The following is a 25662-nucleotide window of genomic DNA, read 5'->3' as shown; positions in this document are numbered from 1 at the left end:
CTCTCACCAGCCAACTAGCTACCCAGGCAGCAACTATATTTCCCAGCCTCCCTTGCAGCTGGGTGTGAACATATGACTAAGCGAGCAGAAATGATGTTACAATTTCCAGACCTTGTTTTCATAAGGAAATTGGGTTTTTTCCTCCACTTTCTCTTCCTCCTCCTTTTCCCAGGCTGGAATGTAGACAGTTGTAGGCCAGCTTCAATCATGTGAATTAACGTTTCACCCTATTTACCAGAGGGTCTAGAAAAAGCTAGAAGGAACCTGGGTCCCTGAATGATCTCATGGAGCTGAGCTGCCCATTTGCCTGTTACCAGCTGCCTCCATCTAGCCATTATGTGAGAGAGAAATAAACTTTAATCTCTTTTGAGTTACTATATTTGGGGATCTCTTTGTTATAGTAGCTTAGCCTGTGCCCTACATTACAGGGGACCTCTCAGAAGAAGTGACATTTAAGCTAAGACCTAAGTGACAAGGATGAACAAGGCATACAAAGAGGAGGAGAAAGAGCTCTTCAAACAAGTGAAAAGGACCTAAAAGGAGAAAGGTCAATACAGCTGGGGCACAGGGTGTGAATGGTGGAGATGAGTTGGAGGAGAATTAGTCTTGGACCAGATCATGGAGGGGTTTGAAACCTAAGGTAACGAATTTTTATTTTAAGTGTCATGGGAAACCACTGGAGAATTTTAAAATATTAAAATAAGAGAAGTGTCATAATTGGATTTATGTTTAAAAAAATCACCCTGGCTGCTCTGTAGTAAGTTATCTAAGAGGGACAAAGTATAGGCAGAAAGACTGGCTAGAAAGCTACTGCAGGAGTCCAAGGAGAACCAATTTGAGCGCTCTGAATTAGGGTCATGGGAGCAGTGAAGACAGAAGATAACACATTCTTGAAATGTTCTAGAAGTATCATCAACAAGGCAAATGATAGACTGGACTGGTAGGGGGAGCGCAGGAAAGAGTAGAATCAAGAATGACTGTGGGCTTGAGTAACTGCTATTTAATGAGATGGTTGCTGGAGTGGATGGGTTGAAGGGTAGGCCATAAGGAAGCAAGAACAGAGGCAGAGAGGTCAGCCAGGGAATTGAGTTGGGGATAGCTGAGTTTTTTGTTTCTTTTCATTTTTGTGGGGAGGGGCCAGATTTTGCTGTGAAAAGAAGCAGCTCTCTTTGAGTCATCTTAGCTTCGATATGCTTATTAGACATTCAAATAGAAATGTCAGATATGCAACTGTGCCAAAGTCTGGAATTCAAAGGAGATGTCTGGGCTGGAGACATAGATTTGAAAGTCATTAATATATGGATGTGTCATATGCCATGGACTGGATGACATAAGTCATTTAGGGAGAATGTGCACATAGAGAAGAGGGCAGAGGAGAAGCCAAGGGCACTGCGGCATTGGGAAGGATATCCAGATGTAGAGGGAGAACCGAAAGACAGGTGTCACAAGAGCCTGGAGAATTGTTTCAAGAAGGAAGGTGTAGTTAATTGTGTCACAAGCTATTGAAAGACTGAGTCAAATGAAGATTGACACCACTCTTTGAACCATTAGCTTTGACAAGAGGTGGGCCTTGAGAAGGGCCATTTCAGTCAAGCAGGTAGGGAGACATACCCATTTGGAGGGTTTGAAGAAGAGATAAGGAGGTGAAGACCAAAAGGATAGACATGTCTTTATGTCTTTTAGGGAGTTTCGCTGTGAAGGAGAGCAGAAAAATTGGGTGATAGCTGAAGGTAAAAGTGGGGTCAAGTACGGATTTTTTAAAATTTAGGTAAGATCTCAATAGGAAGGATTACTAAAGAGAGTAAGGGGGTGGGAGGGTACAATTAGAGGTGCCTTAAGAAGGCACAGGGGATGGGAGTCCTTTAAGTCCTTCAAGCAATCCTTTATGTTCAGAGTGCAAAATGATCATTAAGCATTTTTTTTTAACTGGTAAAGTGGGAAAAACAGTCACTTTGATAGAAATGGGGCTGATGATAAAGGAATGATGATAGATATATTTTGGACATATTAAGTTCAGAGAAATATTTAAATAAGAATTTACTGACCAACTTAGCAAATAGTACAAGAGACTTTGAGCTTCTAGATAGTAGTGATGCTTAAGAAAAATAATAGATTTTACAAAGGACCAGTACAGTTGATGGGCACTATTTAAATTATCCTATATCAAATTAGCAAGGACTTACCTTGCCAAGATTCTTGGCACTTTTACATTAACTTAAATTGCATTGGGAAAAAGCATAATAGTAACTGAAAAGCAACTAATTATAAGCAATTATAAGCCAAATTATGTTTACACCACAATTAGTGTTTGAGGTGGTTGAGTAGACTGATCCTTCATTTCAATAAGCAACCATCAAATAATTGAATAGCTTGTAAAACACAAATACTTCTTTTATCTTTATTCCAAGTATAACCACCACATTCTCTTTGAATTATTATTGTAATAAAATAAGCAACATTTATTATCTTTTGTCCCAATCCCCAGTTTGAGTTGGAAGCTTTTAAAAACATGGCAGGAGTGGTGTTATGTACCTACCTCACAACACAGCTTCTTTCAACAGGTTTCACGGAGAAATGTGAACAAATTCACGTGGTTGTAAGACTAGTACTACGCTGCAGGGCATCTAGAGCGCAAAGTGAAACCATGTCTTTTTTTAATTAGGTTTTTTATGCTTACATTCTTATCTCATTTTTAGTTGAGGAAAGTCTAAGGATGATAAGGAAAAGCCTTTTGTCTTGTGACAATGGTAATTTTTATGTCAGGTTGGATTTTTTTCTCCCATATTTCCAAGTATAAGTCGTAACTTTGTACTTAGACAATTATTTTACATCTTATTTTGATTACTGAAATATTAGATTCATGTTTCTTTAAACCACCACTAGTGATAGGTCTGAATCCCTTTTCTATCAATTTCCATGTAAATTCTGAAGCACGTGAGATAATAGCATTGTAAATTTTGGAGGTGGGGAAGAACCCCTGTCAATTACTTCATCAGTTTGAGAAAATTCAAAGAAAAATATTATCAAACAATTTCAGATTATATTTAATAAATCAGTTTCTAGAAATAGTTTTGCATAATAAATTCCCACCAGTTGACCTAATGGAGCACGGAGTTGCCAGTTCTGCACGGCAGCTGCAGCGCTCGGCCAACTCCGAGGCTTGGCGAGCCACATGGTGGGAGGTAGGTAGAGCCGGAGCCCTTCAGGGCTGGGCGCCACGTTGCTTTTCCCTTTTTAAATAGGGAGACAACGCTCCTGGCTATTGTGTAAACGGATCGAGAACCGCGTCCATTCGCGGATCAGCTAAGGCGTAAGCAGAATTAAAGCGCCTTCTAATCCGACCCTCGGCAACATGTGTGCCACGGACAAATGAGTTTTAATGCCGGGCTTCGTTCACCTTGGGGAAACACTTTACAGAATGGCCAAGTACCCGGGCGATTGCGGTGAACTGCACAGGATCAAAACCACCACGCCAGTCCAGCAGTGGCCACCGCCCCCGCCGAACCCCGCCAACGCTCCGAAGGACCCACCCATGTGCTCGGCTAACCAGTTGTTTTATGCAGAGCTGCACAGCCTTCCCTCACTCCGTTCCCGCTCTCCCCACCCACTCTACGTTCGACCCCCGGTCCCTAATACCCAGCCGGACGACACAGCGCCGTCTCCCGCCCAGGGGACAGCGCGAACGCGGACCGCACAGTGGCGGGCAGCTCCCCGCGCTCCCTGCAGGCCGGCGGCCAGCCAGCCGCAACTCTGCGCCTGGTGATTGACAGGGGTCTGCAGCTATGAGCCGAAGGGGCGGGAGGTTGCGTCACTTCCTGGCCTTTCGGCGGAGACGGGGTATATAAACGCGGTGCTCACGCAGCGCCCTCGCTTCCACAGTATGGCCGGCGACATTAGCTAGCGCTCGCTCTACTCTCTCTAACGGGGAAACAGCGGACTACAAGAGACTGAACTGTATCTGCCTCTATTTCCAACAGACTCACGTTCAACTTTCGCTCACAACAAAAAAAAAAGCCGGGAAGATTTTATTAATCCTTTTTTTAAAAAAAAAGTTAATATAAAATTATAGCAAAAAAAAAAAAGGAACCTGAACTTTAGTAACACAGCTGGAACAATCCGCAGCGGCGGCGGCAGCGGCGGGAGAAGAGATTTAATTTAGTTGATTTTCTGTGGTTGTTGGTTGTTCGCTAGTCTCACGGTGATGGAAGCTGCACATTTTTTCGAAGGGACCGAGAAGCTGCTGGAGGTTTGGTTCTCCAGGCAGCAGCCCGACGCAAACCAAGGATCTGGGGATCTCCGCACCATCCCGAGGTGGGTGCCCGGGGCTCTCGCCCACACTCGGGGCTGGGGGCTGTGGCCGCCTGGCAGGCACCAGCCACGGGCGGGGCCGGGTTCCCGCAGCCTTCAGGTGGGGCAGGTCCGCGGGCGGGATCGTTTCGGCGGCCGTGGAGGGGAGCCGGGGGCAGCGGCCGCGTCCACGCGGGGCCCGAGCCGGCTTCTCCCGCCGCCGTTGCCGGGCCGGGCGCCGCCCGGGGGGAGGGGAGGAGGCCCGCGCCGCCGCGTGCTCAGGTAGCGCGTGCGGGGCGGCGGGCGGCGCCGCCCGACTCTCCCCTCCGGAGTTGGCGGGCCGCGGCCCGGGCGGGGGCCGGGGGGCCGCGCGGGCTCCCTCCCGGCAGGTGTGGCTCGGCGGGCTTAGTCAGGCGCTCATTCGGGCGTGCCCGCCTCGCCGAGCGGAGGAGGGAGGGCGCGGGGCTGCAGCCGGCCTCGTTCTCGCCGCCTGCGTGCGCCGGAGGAGGGGGCCCTGCGGCCGCGGGCTGCGGGGCTGGGAGCAGGCCTCCGGCCCGCGGTCCGCGCTGGCAGCATGTGGCGCTGGGCCGGCGGGGATTGGGCGGGAGCGGTGATGTCGCAGTGGCTGGGCCCCACCGCCGCCCGAACGCGCGCTGCACCACAGCCTTCTCGGGCGGGCGGCCCCGGGCGAGGCGCGGAGCCCGCCGGGGCTCACCCCCGGGGCTCTTGACCTTGGGCTGGGGAACCTGTTACGGAGGCGGCGGGGTCCGGCCGTGGGCCGGGGTGGGGCGAGCTTTGCCTGCGCGGACGGGCTGGAGGCCTGGCGGGCCCGGGCCATAATACCTTCAATGCCGGAGCCTGCAGAGGCATCCGGGGCCCCAGCGTCCCACCCGGGCAGTCACGCGAGAGAGCCGGGCATCCCGCGCGGAAGAGCGGCGGGCGTGCGGCGCGCTCGGGGTCGGGGCCTGGGCGCCGGCGCTCGCGCCCCCGCCGCCCCCAGCCTCGGTCGGCTCCGCGGCGCGCGAGTGCGGCGATCGCGGCGGTGCGGCGCCGCAGCCGGCGTGGCCGCTTCATTGAGAGGCGGCGACCAATGAGCTGCGGGGCCCGGCCGGGACCTTGGCCCCGGGGCGTGGGCCAATGGGCGTTTCAGGAATGTTGGCTGCGCTCGCCGCCGTCCCGGACAAAAAGCGGCTGGAGCAGGGAATCCAGGCAGACACGTGCTGCCGAGACTTCAAGGCAGTATTTCTTGAAGGCGTCTCTTGTAGAAAAACATGATCGAGTTAGCCAAAATGCCACGGTTCTCATCTTCCACGCTTTGTGCAACTTTTAAAATGTCCAGCAGAGCCCTTTACTCCTATGGCAGGCTCAGTTCTAAGCCCTTTATATGTATGCTATAGGAAGCAGTTACTTATAAGAAAAGTAAGTATGCAGAAGCTTGGTATTTCCTCCATTTTACAGACGGGAAAACTCCCTGGTATTGGTAATACGCGTTTGGTAAAACGATTGTGATCGGTAATCTAGGTAATCTTGTCAAGGAAGAAGTAATGAGTAACAACTGTCTTATAAAATGAAAAATTGTTTTGCTCTAGCTCTTTAAATGTTTTGAAGTTTTATTTGTAAGCACACGTTCTTAATAAAAAGAGGGTTTTTCCTCCCCAAGTTCTTGGGCAAAAGTGCCAGAATTTAAGCTGGGGCTTTTTTTTTTTTTTTTGGTGGTTGAGTTTTCTGAGTCAATGACGGGGAGAAAGGTTTATAAAAGGGCAGCCTGCTTGCTTTAAACGTTTGAGAACCCCCTTTGCTGTGTACTTTAATCAGTTGAAATCGGTTTACTGCCTCAGTGTTGCTCTTAAAGTCATGGAAAATTAAATCTTCAGGAACAGAGTGTTCCGTTTTGTCGAGTTCATGACTTAATGCCGTACGTTTTATAGACATTTAACGTTCGTTAAACCACTCTTTTTGAGAGTTCACTACCACGTTTTAGCTGTTGTAGATACAGCAAGTAAGAATGGATGTGAGAGGTCCATTAGTAACCTTCGTGGGGATATTTTTCAGTGACCTGTCAAGCAAAGATACACAGGTCGGGTTATTTACTAGGAGGTAAAGTACCTGCAAATAGTAGATGCTAGGAAAATCACCTGGAGTCAATGGCCTGGCAAGCGGGAGTCATTGGAGTCTGGTCTCTGAGGAGGTGGAGTGCAGGCCTCAGAGACGGTGGAAGGATTATCAGTCATCTAGAAGAGGAATGCATAATAAAGTGGTTAAGTGCATGGCCTCCGGCGTGACTAGATTTGAATTCGAACAGTATTTAATAGCTAGCTGTGTAATGTGTCCTCATCTCTAAAATGGAGACAATAATGGTACCCACTTCGTAGGGTAGTTGTGAGGATTAAGTGGGTTAATACGTGTACAGTAGCACTCTTAAGTGTTACCATCTTTTTCTTTGCCCTTAAAATCTTTTTTCTTTTCCTTTTTTTTTTTAAGCAAACAAGGCTGGAGAAGGAGGTATATCAGATTGTAGTCTAAAAGATGACACGTTAAAGGCTGCTCTAGCAATTTGAAGTACTTTTTATTCTATTTTGTTGTTGTGCTGAGGAAGATTCACCCTGCGCTAGCATTTGTTGCTAGTCTTCCTCTGTTTTCGCTTGAGGAAGATTCACCCTGAGCTATCATCGGTGCCAAACTTTCTCTTTTCTGTATGTGGGTCACTGCCTCAGCATGGCTGCTGATGAGTGGTGTGGTTCCGCACCAGGGAACCGAACCCCGGGCTGCCAAAGCAGAGCATGCCACAAGGTCATGGGCTGGCCCGCAATTTGGTGTATTTTTATACAAGAAGAGGAGATAGTGTCACTGGGGAGTTTTCAGTTGCTTCCTTAATATTAATCCTTCGATGGCATAGATGGAATGATCAGTCTTTAGTGGCTTTGTTTTTATTTAATTATATAAAAATTTGGAAGCCAGAAAGTCATTGCTTGTGCTTGCCTCAGATGCCCACCCTCAGTAATTCCAATAAAATGCAAATAGACTAAAAGTCATAGTTAGGAGTTAATCCAGACTGGATTAAACTAAACAATTACGTTTACACTGTTGAAAAGGGTATATAAAACCTAAGGATGTGGAAAGGATTAAGAGTGAGAAGCCACAAATGTCCTAAGAGGGCATCACTACAGATGCTAAAGACATTAAAAAGATAACAAGGATATCGTGGAAAAGCTCCCAGAAAAATACCTTTCCAATATTGATGCAAAAAGAAGTAGAAAATCTAAACAGTCCTATAATCATTACATAAATTGAACTGGTCATTAATTATCCCATAAAGAAAACTCTAGACCCAGATGGTTTCACTGGAGTATTCTCTCTAACTTTCAAGGAAGAAATAATTCCCGCCTTTTCCACACATTCTAATAGTAGAGAGGGAACACACTTCCCACACTTCATTTTAGGATTTGCATAATTTTGATGTAAAACTCTGACAAGCTGTGAAGGAACCAGAATTTTCATGTACTGCTGATGAGAATGGAAAACAGTACAGCAACTTCAGAAAATGATTTGGCAGTTTCTTAAGTTACACATCTTGTACAGTCCAGCCAGTCCACTCATGTATTTACCCATAAGAACAGGAAATATATGTCCATAAAAAGATTTGCACGTGGGGGCTGGCCCCATGGCGCAGCGGTTATGTGTACACGTTCTGCTTCGGCAGCCCGGGGTTCACTGGTTCAGATCCCGGGTGTGGACATGGCACCGCTTGGCAAAAGCCATGCTGTGGTAGGCATCCCACATATAAAGTAGAGGAAGATGGGCACGGATGTTAGCTCAGGGCCAGTCTTCCTCAGCAAAAAGAGGAGGATTGGCAGCAGATGTTAGCTCAGTGCTAATCTTCCTCAAAGAACAAATTGTACATGAGTGTTCATAATAGCTTTATTTTTAATAGCCTGCAAACTGGAAACAAATCTCTGTTAACACGCAAGTGGATAAACAAATTTTGATATATTTGTACGATAGAATACTCAGTAATAAAAAGAATTGTTATTGATAGACACATGCAACAAGTAATTGTGCTGGAGTAAAAAAATAAGCCACACAAAAAAGTACTATACTATAAGATTTCATCTCTGTAAAACTCGAGAAAATGCATGCTAATCTGAGTGGTTGCTGGAGGATGGGAGTAAAGGGAAGAGTGGATTACCAACAGGCACGAGAGACCTTTTGGAGGTGATGGAGGTAGTGACTAGCTTTAGGTGATAGTTTCCTAGGTATCTGTGTATGTCAAAATCTTGTAGATAAAATGTAAATGAAAAGAGTAGAATGTGAAGTTGTGTAACACAGCTTAAAATAAATGGGTACATGCCCCCAGTAAGCAGAATCTGATCATTTTTGCCTTAGTAACTTCATCTTTTCAGTGATTCTCACCTCTTACATGGCTGAATTGCCTTGCTGATAGAAATATTAATGTAGCCATTATTGGCATGTGTTGTATTTACTGCTACAAACTAAAGGATACGTAAGCCCTCCCCTGTGTAAACCTACCATTTAGCACCTGTTCTAAGTCAACTTAGAGCATTGTATGCCCCTAGATTCTTTGTACAATAACAGATGGATATGAGTTTGGAAAGCTGCTGAAATGATTTTAGAGAAAAGATTCTATCATCAGGTGTGTGAATCAAAAATCATTTAAATGGAAGCAGTGTGGGGTTTGAAGAATTTATAGTTATTCCAGAGACTTGAACCAGGAGAAAAAACTATTATTTCAAAGGAATATTTCAAAGGTTATTTTGAAGGAAATAGTCAGCAATTTGAGGACTTGGTAATCTGCAAAGGAAAAAAGTATGGTATGAAAAATCTGGCTATTAGTAAAACTTACCTTATGAATACAGATATTTTGGATTTTTTAAACTTTTTGTTGAAGCATAACACAAAGTGTTATGAAAATCATAAATACATCCCATGTTTTCACAAAGTGGTGACACTTATGAAACCGGCACTCAAATCCAAGACTGTAACTAGTGCTGGCTTTGTACCTCCTTCCAGTTACTATCCTCTCCCCACCCCACCTAGAATAACCACTATCCTGACTTCTCATCCCACCATAGATTAGCTTTCCCTGTTTTCAAACCATGTGTAACGTGGAATCATTTGGTATACATTGTGTAAGGCCTCCATATGTCAAGATTATGTTTGAGGTTTTGTGGTTCATTCTCATTGGTGTATAGTATTTTGTGTCAATATACCACAGTTTGTCCACTCTACTGTTAAGGGGTACTTGAGTAGTTTCCAGTTTGCTGATAGAAATATATTGCTGTAAACACTGTTGTACGCGTTTCTTAGTGAACACTATGTATGCATTTTTATTAGATACACAGTCACCTAGGAGTGGAATTAAGTGATAGGGTATGCATATAGCTAGCGTGAGCGTTCCAGTTGCTCCGTATCTTCATCCAACACTTGGTGTTGTCTTTTTAATTTTAGCTACTGTGGGTATTTGGCAGTATGTATTTCCCATCAGATAATGGAGTTGAGCATCCTTTCATATCTTTATTTGCCATTTTGATAACTTTTGTGAAATACTTGTTCAAGTCTGTTTACCTATTTTTCTTTTGGGATGAGTTTTCAATTTGCAGGAGTTCTTTATATATTGTGGATGGGTTCTCTGTCCAGTATGTATATTACAAATATCTTACACCCTCTGTGGCTTCCCTTTTCGTTCTGTCAGTATCTTTAGAAACAGGTTCATAATTTTAGTGTAATCCAGTTTATGAGTGTTTTCCCTTTAATGGTTAGCAGTTTTTGTATCCTACTTAAGATATCTTTGCTCATCCTAAGGTGATGAAGATACTCTTTTTTTCCCCTAAACTTTGTTTTACTTTTCATATTTAGATCTGCAATCCATCTGGAATTGATTTTTTTTTTTAAATATGGTATGAGGGAATAGAATGCACTTGACACAAAATTGGCTCATCTTTCCTAGCTCTGATTCCCAAGTCAAGCTGAAACTCTCTGAAGGCTCTGCCTTTTCTATTAAACATTTCCCACCCTCCCGTAGGCCATTTAGTGGGGTTTATACCCTGTGTGATCTGGACAAATTACATAATACTGAGATCTTTTCTTGCTGGTTTTTCCAAGGGAGTCAAAAGGCGCACATTATATAATTTTTGTTTTTAAGAAGGAAAGTCCTGTCTGGTATGGCTTGGATTAAAGAATACTGATTAACAGTAGTTGGAGAAAAGCAGCAGTCCCGGCATAGTCAAATAAATGGAGGAACAGGTGATGCATTCTAAAACTGCCAGGTTTCACAGTGTGTAAAGTTGACGTGTGAAAAGGACGGGGTAGTATCCTAGGGTTAACCTGCAGTTTTCTCTGAGCTTTTCAGATTTCAGCAGGATGTTGAAGAGAAATCAGTGACCATATATAAAAATGTCTTAGAGTTGCTGGAGCAAGCAAAAGTCTTTTTTTATAAAATGACAGTTTGGGGAGGAAGTCTGTTAGAAAGTTAAGAAATTTTGGTTAGACAAAAGATAGTTTAATTTGGTCTTTCAGGACTTTCAGATTGGCTTTCCTCCTTGCTTTAGAATACATCCCAGACCTGAGTTATTCTTAGAAGTGGGGTGGGTTCAGATGGGAAGTTCTAGTGGAGGTGAAGACGAGAAATATTTTATTAATTGTGGGACGGTTAGAGGTATTTTATTTTTACAGTTAGGTGAAAATAATGAAAAATGGAATCTCTTGTTAATGTTAGAAAAGACATTTAGGACTAGTGGGATGTTCTGCGATTCTTACTTTCTCTTCACTCAAATTTTATAAGCTAAAATATAACTTTCAGTGAAGGATTAGGGGCAGTTGCAAAGATAGATAGTAAATCACCCCTCAGTGTTAACTTTCCCAGTACTCACGCCGCACTTGACTCCATCATTGCACATTATTGAAGTATCAGTAATTTACATTGAAGGAATTTACAACTCTGCCAAGAAACCTTTTAGTGTAAATGTTTTGGAGTAGAAAAGCTTCCCGTTGAATTAAGCTTCTCATTACATTCCTCACAACAGTTTCAAAAAACTTTGAACTGCTATGTCCAAAACACCTTTCCTTAAGAAGTACACATTGAAAGAAATAATCAACACATTGGTGCAATAATTACACTGTGATTTACATTTTGGGTAAAAGTTTGAGATGGAGAACTTAATACTGTGATTATAATTAGCAGTGCATTCTGGGTTGATGCCTTTGAACAGAAGGGGAAGGCGTAATTCTCTGGATATCCGAATCAACGGCCATAGGAAGGCATCTTCAGAATTTAACTTAACTCCTCCTCAGCCTAGGCTTTGCTGACGAAGAATCTGATGTTTTAGGATGCTTTTGGCCCAAAGACTACTTAATACCTTGGGTAAGGTGTAGAGGCCTGAAGATAATGTGGTAAGGGGAGTCTCTGAAATAGGCAAGTTAGGCTGTTAGCTAAGGTCACAGTTGAGGGGAACTTCAAATAGTTGTGGCTTTTGGGGTAAATTACTTGATAACTCTGAAACCAGCGATTTTTACTTTAAGAAAGTACTCTGAGGAATCTGATCACATGGAGGCCTTTTGGCAAATTTCCAGGCACCATCTGCAGAGTGTTTGACCTACTGGATCTGAGAGGGTAAAATTCAGCTCAGCTCTTCAGGTGATGCGTGAAATCCTACTCTAAAGGGTTTCTTCCACCTGCCAGCAGCATTCTGTTCTCTCAGTCATTCACTTTTTTAAATTGTGGTAAAAAAAAAATCTAACTTTAGATTTACTATTTTAACCATTTTTACATGTACAGTTCACTATTATTAAGAATATTCACATTGTTGTGAACAGATTTCTAGAACTTTTTTATCTTGCAAAACTGAAACTATACCCATTAAACCCTAATTTCCCCTCAGCCCTTTGAAACTACCTTTCTATTTTCTTTGTTTTTTGACGATTTTAGATAACTTCATGTGATTGTATGAGTACCTCAATTAAGTGGAATCACACAATATTTGTCCTTTTGTGACTGGCTTATTTCACTTAGCATAATGTCCTCAAGATTCATCCATGTTGTAGTACGTATGTACCACATTTTCTTATGCTTTAATCCCTTGGTTAATTTGGGTTCCTTCTACCTCTTGACAGTTGTGAATAACAATGAACGTGGGTGTGCAAATATCTCTTCCAGATCCTGTTTTGAATTCTTTTGGATATATACCCAGAAGTGGGATTGCTGGATCCTATGGTAATTCTGTTTTTAAGTTTTTGAGGAGCATTCATCTGTTTTCCATAATGGCTGCACCATTTTACTTTCCCACCAACAGTGTACAAGTGTTAGAATTTCTCCACATCCTTGCCAACATTTGTTATTTTTTATTTGTAGATATCTTAATGGGTGTGAGGTGGCATCTTGCAGTTTTGATTGGCATTTCTTTTATGATTAGTGATGTTGAGCATCTTGTCACATGCTTCTTGGCCATTTGTATATCTTTGGAGAATTGTCTGTTCAAGTCTGTTGCGTATTTTTTAATTGGTTTATTTTTGTTGTAGTAGTTCCTTATATATCCTAGATATTAACCTCTTATCAGATACGATTTGCAAATATTTTCTCCCGTTCTGTAAGTTGTCCTTTTTTCACTCTGTTGAGTGTTTTTCTGTGATGTGTGAAAATTAAGTTTGATGTAGTTCCATTTGTTTATTTTTGCTTTTGTTGCCTGTGCATTTTCTCATCTCCAAGACAGCATTGCCAGATTAGTCACTTGGCCATTTTAAGTCTTATTGAATCAGATGTTGTAGGAGTCTTTCTCATCATTTTAATTCTATCTTTTCCCTTGTAAACATCCCAACTTGTTCTATTTTTATTGGACCACAGATTCTTTAAGAAAACTGTAAATATAAATTATGGTGTACCTTAATGTTTTGCTTTTTAAGCATAGTGACTAAGATTATTCGGTTCATGGGATTAACATTTGTAAAGAGCACAGTATCTCCTTGGGATCATTTATCATGATCTGATAGTATTTTTTAGTATTTTAAATACCTACTTGTTAAGTTAATCAGGGTTTCTCAACCTCAGCACTGTTGACTTTCTGGGCCAAATAATTTTTTATTGAGTAACAGTCCTGTTCACTATATGGTGTGGCAGCATGCCTAGTTTCTACCCACTACCCACCAGCACCACCACCACCCTCAGTTTGATAACCAAAAATGTCTCCAAAATGTTTCCTGGGTGGCAGAATCATCCCCAGTTGGTCTGCTGAGTTAGACCAGTATGAGGTGGGCATCATTTAAGTAAACAAAAAGGAATTCAAATCAGGAGATATTTTGGTTTACCTGTGAATTTCTTTGTGTTTTATAAGCACATAACAATTGTGTAACACTTTTGAATACCTTTTACAATATTTTCCAGTCAGTATATGTGATTCTATAATATGGACACATCCCCAAATTGTCTTTATTCTGCTTCATGTCTTATTAGTTTATGACTTATTGAACTCGTCTATGTTTAAAACTTAAGAAGAATATTAAGGATATGCCAGAAAGACCAATTTTGTAAAATAGTTTAATATAGACTGGTGATTCTCAGTCTAGATGTTAGTGTGTTTGGGAGCAAAGTTCAGACGCCTTCCACCGTCGTTATTGAGCCTGCTGTGACATTCTGACTTGATACTGTCTCTTTGAAATCACAGATATGTAATTGAGAAAATGTCTCGGGCAACTGTGTGAAGCCCTCTGTCCTTTTCATCATTAAATTTGGACACAAAGCCAGGGCACTGAAAACCTTTCCTCTAAAACAGGAGCCAGCAAACAGTCTGTAAAGGGCCAGAGAGTACATTTTAAATTTTGCAAGGCAGACAGTGTGCTGTAACTGCAGCTCTGCCCTTCCTTATAGGGAGAGAACAACCAGAGACAATACACATGGAAGTGAATGGGTGTGGGAGGATCCCATAAAGCTTCATTTACAAAAGGAGGCTTATTGTCCCCACAAAAATGTGATAAAATAATTTGTTGAAATTCTCACCTGTTTTGGTGTTGGTTTTCACCTTTCTCTTAACATCGTATTGATGTAGTTTTACTTCTGTCACATCTTCTTTGTCCTTTGATTTATTTTTTTGATCCTGGCAGCTCTCCTAAGAGCATGTCTTTCTAATAATTATTTGGTTGATAGACCATCCAACTGTGTCTATCTTAGGGTGTTTCAAAGCAATTGCTTTCTTTCATATGGTGACTTTGAAAAAATACCAACTACTTGAGGGTTTCTATTAGGAAGAGTTTGGTTGGAGAGTTTCTTAACTAATGATAAATGAGCACAAGAGAATTCTGGTTTCCCTCAAAATGGAATAAGCACACTCTACTTTTATCTCTTAGTAATTGCAACTAAAAACCCTGGACAGAAGGCATGGAGCAACTATCTGTGGACTCTGAAAAGTAAAGGTTAGCAGATGAATGGGAGAAGGAAACCAGAACTCAAAACCACTGAAACAGCCATGATTTTCTGTTTCTTTTTTTCTCTGATATCTTCTGGGCTGGTCCCAAAGGCTGCCAGACGCCTGGAGCTGCACACTAGGTGCAGACAAAAAGAGCTCCAAGAGAGGCCCTCTTTTTCTGGTCTGCAAAGAGGGAATGGAGGCCCCTTTGGGTCAGAGAGGGTGGGAAAATCTTTTTTGTTTTGTCGCCTTACTCTTTTTCTGTTCTCTCCTGCCACTGCTCAGTAGCAATTTTAACACCAGGCAGATGCTAAAATTGCAAGGGAGGTTTGACCAGAGGAACTGTGGTCCCAAGAGTGGAGAACATCAGGGATATCCCTGTTACTCCTTTCCTTCTTTGTTGTCTCTCCATTTGGCCCCAGAGGAAGACACAGTCACAGGCAGCCTGCTGCAGAGTAGAGAAACTAAAGCCTTGGCTGTCTAGCTGGAGGATCCAGATGTCCCCCCCCCCCCCCCCCCCCCCCCCCCCACCCCGAGCTAGAGATTATCTGAGAGATTATGGAGAGGAGAAAGGTGAAGGAAGAGATCCCATAGATTTATATGAACACCCCTGAGCTACTCATATATAGATCTGACCCTAAATAGCATATCAAAAGCTTTGAAAACTGATAAGATTGCCTCCCATCCCAGATTGGCCACCAGGTAGCACATAAGCTGGACATTGCTGAACACCATGGCAAAGGCTTTCATGAGTAGACTGAAACCACAACATGATCCAAGAACTTGAAGGCTTCTTATAGAAGAGTGAATGGAGACTCTTAGAATGAAAGAAAGTCTTAGCAGAGGAGTAGAGAAGATGGAACTTAAAAATAGAATAACTGCAATTAAAAGTTCACTGGATAGGCTTTAGTGCACTGGAGATGATAGAAGAGTGAGTGAACTGGAAGATAGATTAGTAGGAATTATCCAGTCTGAACAATGGAGAGAAAATGAATGAAGAGAACCTGAGGGACCAGTGGGACAAGCCAAAAGCTTTAACATTTTGTGTCAGCAGATTCACAGAAAGAGGGAAGAATGCTACAGAAAAAATATTTGAGAAAATAATCCATGTCTGTGTTCATTATAATGAATGGGTCCTATAAAATTAAATTGTTTGGCAGTGAAATGAGTAAGCTTCATTGATGTGTAGATTAAAATAAGATGGCATTTCAAGTGGAATATATAATCATAGTTGGTTAACAGGATTATTCTGGTAAATGAATCTCTTCAATAACTTGCCCTCTTAAATACCTAAGCTATCATGGTGAATAATTTAAAATACAGTAGAGAACCGTGTAACAGTAATTTTAGATTTTAAGAATTGAAGGCTGTTCGTGGTTTTCCAGCAAGTCCATAAGAACCTAATCAAAATAATTATTTATTGTAATTATTCAGCAATATTCAGCTATTTGAGGACATGTTATAATAAAACAAACAGTCCCTAACAACATGGAATGACTAGAGGGATTGACATGAATACCAAAATAGCCACACAAATAAAATACTTTGGTAAGCTTTCTGAATTTTAAAACCTTTGAATGACAGATTTGACTTGGCCGGGATAGTGGGGTGACTTTTGGGCTGGAAGAAGGGGGCTGGGGACAAGGGTTCTGTGTAGGGTGAAATCATTCCAGCAGTACCCAGAGCTGTCATGGTTTACATATATTTTCCCAACATGATTATGATGTTCCTTTTACCCTCAAGTGGGCTTGATTTGGGTGAACAAGTTTATGGTGCCCTGTTTTGAGGAAGAGAGAATAGTTTGTGGAAAAGCCCAGTGTGAGTGAAGTATAGAAGATGGAGGTAGGTTCAGTTATCTATGTATCTGTCCATATATGTTTTATTTATTTTGATTGTTCTTCTGATTCATTGTCTTTGTATTATGCACCTTAGTTGTGGGTCCCTCTAGTTGTGGCATGTGGGATGCCCCTTCAACATGGCCTGATGAGCAGTGCCATATCCGCGCCCAGGATCCAAACCGGCGAAACCCTGAGCCGCCGAAGCGGAGCGCGCGAACTTAACCACTCGGCCGGCCCCCAGAGCCCTTGGTTAAAGCATATTATTTGTGGAATTGAAATGCCATGAGTTCTGAAATGTTGTTTGTACATTAGTGAACTTTGAGTCTTAGAAAAATGAAACTCAAAGCTACTGCTTGGCTGCCTAAAATACGAGGATTAAAACAATCTATAAATTTGTTTTATACAGAACTAAGTCCTAATTGCAAATTTTCCTCCTCTGGATAATAAATTGCACCATTTTTTAAAATGTTAAACTGCAAAACCATGGTCCAGTCTAGTGTGTATTTATTTTTTCTTGATAAACAATTATTAGCATCTTTTAAAGGGGGAGCTAATTGTTAGCTCTTTTTAAAAATTGCTTGGTTAGGTTATGGGCAAATAGGCTCTAAAATCATTAGCAAGCCTAACTCATTTAAGGTTTTCAGGTGAGTCTCAGTACTGTTCTGTTTAACTTATTTACCCATTGTAGGAATTACTGCCTTCTGTGATTGGTCTTACAATTTCCTTGTGGGCCAGTAATGACTTCTTTTAGCAAAATGATGAAACAGACGCAAAATTCTAACAAGATTGATTGGTACTGTGCTTGGTTTTTGTTGGTGAGGAAGTCTGGCCCTGAGCTAATATGTGTTACCAATCTTCCTCTCCCTTCCCCACTCCCCAAGCCCTGTTACATAGCTGTATATCCTAGTTCTGAGTCCTTCTAGTTCTTCTCTGTGGGATGCTGCCGTGCGTGGCATGGCCTGAAGAGCAGTGTGCAGGTTGGCACCCATGAACCCACCCACTACACCACTGCGGGCCCCTGTGCTTGCTTTTTAATACAAAAGAATACTTGTTTTTGTGCTCGCTATGCTGTTGAGGATTTCCCTTACAAAGTTTTGACTAGAAAAGAAAACTTTAACCATAATAATGCTATTCTCTTGAGTGTGGAAGAATGACCTGCCCAATACTAAGAGCCATAACATATTTCTGAGCTTTAATCTGGTAATTTCACGCTGTCCCATGGAACTATTTTGTGCTGTCTTTCTGTTTTATAGTGGACACACTAAAGAGGAAGCACTTCTTAGGTCTCAATCAGGTAAATGAAGATTATTTAGTTATGCCCACATGGCTTCCGTTTTCCTATCTGTTGCCTATACTGCAGACTTTTCACTTTGTTGAAGTGAGTATTTTCTCATCCCGTTAGAGAGCTGCATAGATTTCCCAAGATCCTATGGGTATGCTTGTACTGTTGAATTGCCAGCCAAAAGCATTTTTCATTTTTTTGACAATGCTTCTAGACTTTTAGACACCACTAGGTATTGTGATTAGCTGCCAATTTGATAGCAGACCGTAGTATCTAAACAATGTGAGAGTACTAGCTTGCTTACTCTCAGCCTTTTAAATCTCTTTGCCAATCTAATTGGTGAAGGAACTGATGCTTTTTAAATTTTAATGCATAGAGTAAGGTTAATTTGGAGAATTTGATAGACAAAAAAGTATTTCGCTGTAACTTGTATTTCTTACACTTACTAGTGAGCGGTAATGATTTTCCTTGGTTTGTGAGCCTTTTGCATCTGTACATGGCTTTTTCATATTGTTTTGTCCATTTGTCTTTTTCTTAGTAAATTGCAAAAACATAGTCTAATTTCCAGTTTGCTTTTTTGTTTTTCATATATAGCAAACATCTGTCTTATTTGGTGGATATGTGAATATAGACAAACTACTTTGAAACAAATTGTTAGTATTCATAAGAGAAGCTGGAGCAAGAATGTGACAACAAATATAAAATATGGAGTCTTAATCACTGGAAAACTCTTAAGTGTGCGGGCTTTGTAATTTTTATGAGAGTAGGCAAGTACTGTTATGAATTAATCATCCTTTCTTTTGGTTAAATAATAGATCCGAGTGGGACATACTTTTGAAGGATGTGCAATGTTCAATCATAAGTGTGACAAAAACTGACAAGCAGGAAGCTTATGTACTCAGGTAAGTCCTGTAGAACCAGTGCAAGCTAACCGATTTCTTTCTGAATCATACTTTACGTGTAAAAGCAAATCGTTCCTCTGGATCTTAGTTCTGTTATCATTTTTCCTTACTGTAAAAAATATAGCATAAAATTAAATGTTTACTTCAGGTGTCTTTAGGAAAGTAGCTTTTGAAGTCTTACCTAAAAGGTGCTTAAAATGGTTGCCATCTTTACCTCCTTGTAGTTAGCAGGAAGAATCTGTAAAGGAGGGTAGAATGGCATTGTACCTTTACCCTCGACCTCATATATTAAATCCCTTTTTAGTGTATGCCTCTCAATATCAGAACTTCAGGCAGAGTGAAAATTAGCTTCACCACACAAATAGGATTGCTATATGTAAGAGAAGAAAACCATTTAACCTTTTTAAAGATACAAAGTTAATTTATTCAATAAATACGTTGAATTTTTATAATACGTATTTTAATCGGCCCTGGGGCTATTAGATTGAATAAGGTGCATACAGTGCCTGCTTTTTACTAAGCTTGTGTTTGACATATACTGATATTTGTAAGATGCTTATTATGTGCCAGACCGTGAGGGTATAATGATGGATATAAACAAACATTCCTTTCCTCATGGAGCTTATTATCTAGTGAAAGAAGTAATGAGATGGTTACAGAAGTACCTGTGACAGTGGGTGGTACAAGAAGAGGTATAAATATAAAAATATGAATTTGGTAAATAACATCCTACGATAGATGAGGTCGGGAGGAAAGTTTAGTAGTAAAAGAGCTTTGTGAAATGAACTAATATGCTTTATACCTAATTTCAAGGCCTGTTTCAGTGGGGCTCTAGAACCTTAAGCAGATTTTTGGATAATAGAAGAGGAAGAATGCAGTGGTACATTACTCGCTCCCTTGAGATCTTAACATGTAACATTACTAGCCAAACATCTGCGTTGTAAATAATAGTCCCGTAATTGATTAATTGCATCTCAGTAGTAGTACATAAACATCATTATGATACTGTGACCATTTTCATCTGCAGTGAGAGTAGCATGTTTGTCTCCAAGAGACGTTTCATTTTGAAGACATGTGGTACCACCCTCTTGCTGAAAGCACTGGTTCCCCTGTTGAAACTTGCTCGGGATTACAGTGGGTTTGACTCCATTCAAGTAAGTAAGCAAAAAACTTGATCTGATCTTTTTTTTCAGGTATAAATGTTTAGGGTTCTGTGATATGCCTAGTAAATAAAGTTGTATGCTTATTGCTTCAGTTGTAATGAGTGAGGATGCTCACACCATGGGAGAAACAATGTTCTGCCTATTGCTCAAGAACAGCAGAAAATACAGAGGCAGCAGAGAACGAGTTGGGATAAAACGCAAATGGGAGAAAGAAATGAAGAAACCAGACATTTTCAATGCTTAACTCCTTGATATGGTTACTGGGAATGGTAGAGAAACTAAGGGAGGGAACAGCAAGGAAAATGACCCAGTCTTCATCATGAAGAGTTGATTGTGTTGAAGAGCAACCCTCTATATTGGGTTAAATTCTGATAGCAGTCAACAATTAAGGTGATTATACCTGGGGTATAATTGTTCTGACAAACAGATGTTGATTTTAAATATTGCACTTAATTAGGGTAAAGGACAGCTTGTCCTTAGGACTTAAAAGAGTTTTTGTTAATTTTTGATCCTTATAAGAAATCTCAAGCAATATGTTTTTAGTTTTTGGGTCACTGACTTTTTTAAAACTAAATGTACACGTGTTCTCGCACAAGATTGTTGCTTACGTTAGTATTTAAAAGCTCAGAAACCACTGCGCTAGACATACATCGTACTCTTTGTCTCTAGAGTTGTTATGACCCATCGCCAGTAGCTTGGGCATTTTTTAGTTTCTAGAACTCATCCATGCAACCTGCATTATTGATGCTCTGTTGAGACTCTCCACAGCTTAAACACACACTTGCTCTGTATGACACTGACTTGTGGACCTTGGTCTGAAACCTTGCTCTCTGACACAGTGGCCTTCGTTTTTGTTTGTTGGCCAGCAAAAGCCTGTATCTGTTTAGCATATTAAAGGGAAAACATTATGCTGAATGTCACTGGGGAACATATTTGTAGAGGTAGAGTTTTGATTTTGGTGTGCATATGTAGAAAACAGTTGATTAGTTTAGGAAAGGTGGTGGAATTCTGTGTGTGATGTTATCTGTCTTTTTTTAGAGCTTCTTTTATTCTCGTAAGAATTTCATGAAGCCTTCTCACCAAGGGTACCCACACCGGAATTTCCAGGAAGAAATAGAGTTTCTCAATGCAATTTTCCCAAGTAAGTTTAAATAAACAATTGGAGCATATTTTCTTAAAGTTAAAGCACGTATCATTTCAGAGATATTTTATATATATGAAAGCATATGTATGCGAATATGTAGCACATTATGTAGTTAAGATAAATGTATCAGTATAGCTGATTACATATTTCAGAGAGTGTGTGTGTGTGTGTAACTCAGGTCAGTGTTGTTGAAATGATGGACCAAGAAAACGAAGGACTTGATCACCTGCCAGAAGGCGAGTTCATCTTCAACTAGCCAGTTGCTCCAATTTACATCTAATTTAGCGGTTATGAAGGCTGATCTCTTCATCCAGAAAAATGCCCAGTGACTTCATAAACCTGTGCTAAGACACTCACTGGTCCATGTTAAGAAACTCTGGACGGGCATTCTATACAGGAATTGAGCTGACTTAAAAATGATCAACACAATGAGATCACAGTGTCTCTTGAACCAAGTTGGCGAGATTTTCTTCCATCCATTTTGCTAAGCTCTTATTTATAGACCTTCCTTTTTTGAGCTTCGAGGTTAGGGAATTAAAGGTTATCTAATCTAACACCGTTATCTTTTAGATGAGGCTGAAAACGTAGGATGATTTTAATAACATGACACAAAGTCAGTCACAGGCATGATTTAACAAGAAAATCAGATTTCTACCTATTGTTTTTAACTTGCCTACTAAAACAAAAACTATACTAGGCTATATCAGTGAGTGCTGAGTATAATTTAGTGTAAATTTCTATCAATTGTTAATTTACTGTGTTGAGTAAGGCTTTGAAACAATATGGAAAGGAGGACGTATTTGATAAAATGGCTTGTATTTACTTGGGAGAGTAGATAAATGGGTGACCAAATTCCATTTCCTGGTGGAGTTTTAGGAGAGAGTGAGTTTTTCTCAGCACCGTTTAGACTGACTCACTGTCTGAAGTGTATCTTTAAATAGCAACCAATAGAAGATTTTTTTTAAAGAGGAGGGAGGGGAAGAATCTTACCCACTTGCAAATTCACCCACTTAAGTTTCCCTTCACTGAGGACATTTCTGATGGAAGGCAGGTAGTATCGTCCTAGCTATCGGAAGTGGGGAAGCCCTCCCATCAAGTGGATCTCACGTTTCGTTTACATTCTCTTCCCTCAACAGATGGAGCAGCATATTGTATGGGACGTATGAATTCTGACTGTTGGTATGTTGGACACAGTTTTGTGGATTTTTTGGTACTCTATAGCATATATTTTAAACTACCAATTGTCATTTTTAGAAACTATTTTTTATTTTTACATAGGTACTTGTATACTTTGGATTTCCCAGAGAGTCGGGTAATCAGCCAGCCAGATCAAACCCTGGAAATTCTGATGAGTGAGCTTGACCCAGCAGTTATGGACCAGTTCTACATGAAAGATGGTGTTACTGCAAAGGATGTCACTCGTGTAAGATTTTAAATAATAACTCTGGATTCTTCAGTGTGGGGACTAAATCTTTTGTTTAACTCATTCTCAGATTATTTTTCAAATTTGTGTTTAACTCAATCTTTTGCCCCTTTTTCCAGGAGAGTGGAATTCGTGACCTGATACCAGGTTCTGTCATTGATGCCACAATGTTCAATCCTTGTGGGTATTCAATGAATGGAATGAAATCGGATGTAAGTAATAATATTTTGCTTAATTCTTATTTAAATATTTCAGTGTACCCTTTCCATTATTAATACAAAACTTGTTCTCTAAGGGAACTTATTGGACTATTCACATCACTCCAGAACCAGAATTTTCTTATGTTAGCTTTGAAACAAACTTAAGTCAGACCTCCTATGATGACCTGATCAGGAAAGTTGTGGAAGTCTTCAAGCCAGGAAAATTTGTGACCACCCTGTTTGTAAATCAGGTAATTCATTTTATTATTGACAATAAAATCTCACAGGAAATAAAGAGACTGAGGCGTGTCATAAATGTATTCTAAGACGGCACATTTCAGTCAAATATCCATTGGCACTGCTAGTGGAGATTTGTTGGTGGATGAACAGCTTTATGTGTTTCATTAAATGTCCGTTCGTCCTTGTTGTATATCTAGTCCAGTTGATGGGCTCCTCCTGTCCTGTCTGTTTTCCCTGTTAACAGACTGGGGTGGGGGGAGGATGGGGACGACCTAAGATGTCCCACTTGATTCAGCAGCTAAGAAGGCAGCTAAAATACTCAAATGCTACAGTTTCGTTAAGATGGTAGTCTTAAAATATTTATTGCATGACTGTTTTGTTTCGAAAGACTTCTACAGATTGGAAGCACTAATGGTTCGTTTAAATTTTTTCCCCAGAGTTCTAAATGTCGCACAGTGCTTTCTTCGCCCCAGAAGATTGAAGGTTTTAAACGTCTTGATTGCCAGAGTGCTATGTTCAATGATTACAATTTTGTTTTTACCAGTTTTGCTAAGAAGCAGCAACAACAGCAGAGTTGATTAAGAAAAATGAAGAAAAAACGCAAAAAGAGAACATACGTAGAAGAAGGTGGTGGCTGCTTTTTAGATATTGATACCGGGGGCCATGCTTTCCATAACCGCCACCTTGTAGTTGCAGAAAGCCCTAGATGTAATGATAGTGTAATCATTTTGAATTGTATGCATTATTATATCAAGGAGTTAGATATCTTGCATGAATGCTCTCTTCTGTGTTTAGGTATCCTATGCCACTCTTGCTGTGAAATTGAAGTGCATGTAGAAAAAACCTTTTACTATATGAAACTTTACAACACTTGTGAAAACAATTCAATTTGGTTTACGCACAGTGTAATATTTCTCCAGGTATCTTCCAAAATTCCCCACAGACAAGGCTTTCGTCCTCACTAGGTGTTGGCCTCAGCCTAACCACGTGGGACTGTTCTATTAAATTGCTGCCAGGATTTTACATCCAGTTACCTCCACTTTCTAGAACGTATTCTCTACTAATGTTATTGAAACCAATTTCTATTTCATACAGATGTTTTTTGCAACAGCAATTAAAGTTTTTCTTCCACGAGTCAAGTCCTCTTAAGAAAATGATTGTAGTTATCCATTTTGTGTATTACTGTTTTAACATTATTGCTTCCTGCACTTGTATTCCCTTAATTGATTTCGTTCCTCATCGTGGTGTCTCCCCTCCCAACCCCCGCTCCCAATAAAGCAATACACTGTTACACTGTGGGTTATACTAATCCTAACCTCCAGAGGGGGCAGGCGGGTGGACCCTGGGCTTAATTTTCTTTTAAGGTCAGGGGAGTTTGGCCTCCTTTTTATTGGCATGAGCTCTCCTGGGAGAGAATGACAAAAGTAAACTTCTAGTGTTGGTTACCAAGAGAGACTCACAGGTTGATTTTAGGGTATGCTGGCAGAACTGTGTGGGAAGTGTGTGCCGTTCTGTGCTCTCCAGAAGTGAGATTAGCTTCTCAGGAGTACCATGCCTTTACTAACGTGCTAAGTAGTAGTATAAGAGTACTGTTATCGCTGAGTTTATTAGCAAGGAGATTGAAGGTAAAGGTTGTATTGGATTCAGTAAGTCAAGCAGCTCAGACCATTCACCTTAACTTTTATTTTAGCAACCATTTCCAGTAATTTCTGTTAATAGTATACCATAAACTTTGGTTCAAAGCAGAATCAATGTCTTTGCCATCTTGTGACTAAAAGTTCTGTGACTTGAGATGGATGTGATAGTGTTCTGACTTTATTTGTTCCTCCTACTGGTGTTCCTTTCACCGTGGTTTCACAGGATCAAGTGAATGACTGCCCAGAATGAGAACTGTTCAGGTTATTCAGACGTACACAGTGAAGCAGAATGCTATCCATAAAACTTGACGTATAAAATTCCAAAATAGTCGATGGGAAATGACTAGAAATACAGGCTTTCAAGAGTTGGCATCTTCTAGCTATATTTGCAAATACTATGAGATTTAAGCAGCTGAGAAAACAGCACAGTTGACTAAATTTTGTATTTCTTCCTTTCCTCACAAAATTTTTTTGATCCTTTCTGGATTGAATGCAGTGATGTTTTTGTTCCTTCCGTATTTATAAATGAAACACTTTTTTTTTTAGTGTTTCTAAACAAAATCTACTTGGTTTGAAATCAAGTGGTTGGAACACTTTTGACTTTTATTTTAAGCACGTGTTGATTCAGAGTTTCATTGAAGAAGCTTTCAGTCAGTAGGCCAGTTGGATTCTGTACTAGTGCACCGTGCCTGGTGTTTGGTGCTGTGTTGAGGACCAGTGCTCAAAGTGGGTTTTGTTCTTGAACAGTGTCCCACTAGATTCGATGACATTTGTTGGCTTGAGGTCTGATTTTTTTTTTCTGATAGGTTTAAGATTTCTATCTAATGTTGGAAAACTGCACAAATTTGTATGAAACAAAGCCTAGAAAAATGAAAACTGTAGATTGAATAGTAATCTAAATTAATCCTAGTATGTGTGCTAGAGGAGGGAAATTTTGGTGCCGTAATTTCTCTCTTCCTGGTGTTGGACTTAAATCAGTCGAAATGTATTTCTGTGCCACAATTTAAACTTCAATAAAAGTTTGCTTAATTCATTGTCTAGTGACATTCAGAAAGTTTTCTTTTGATGTATTTTTTTAATAGTATACATGACCGAATGCTAGATATCTAAAGTTTTTATAATTGAGGAAATCGATAT

The 25662-nt window shown here is 40.7% G+C and overlaps 1 protein-coding gene across 1 annotated transcript; it reads left to right on the top strand.

Moving 5' to 3' along the window:
• The first annotated feature begins 3886 nt into the window (after positions 1 to 3886).
• AMD1 (adenosylmethionine decarboxylase 1) lies at positions 3887 to 25558 on the top strand. The gene is made up of 9 exons (XM_046675660.1): positions 3887 to 4311; positions 18632 to 18718; positions 19746 to 19872; positions 20920 to 21022; positions 22162 to 22204; positions 22304 to 22448; positions 22568 to 22660; positions 22744 to 22899; positions 23326 to 25558. Exons 1-9 carry the CDS (start codon positions 4202 to 4204, stop codon positions 23464 to 23466), a joined length of 1005 nt encoding a protein of 334 aa, XP_046531616.1. The 5' UTR covers positions 3887 to 4201; the 3' UTR covers positions 23467 to 25558.
• Positions 25559 to 25662: the final 104 nt, after the last annotated feature.

Source organism: Equus quagga, chromosome 11, assembly GCF_021613505.1.
Source record: "Equus quagga isolate Etosha38 chromosome 11, UCLA_HA_Equagga_1.0, whole genome shotgun sequence".
Taxonomy (NCBI): domain Eukaryota; kingdom Metazoa; phylum Chordata; class Mammalia; order Perissodactyla; family Equidae; genus Equus; species Equus quagga.
Note: the sequence above shows the minus strand (reverse complement) of the source record. Positions and strands in the feature narration are given on the sequence as shown.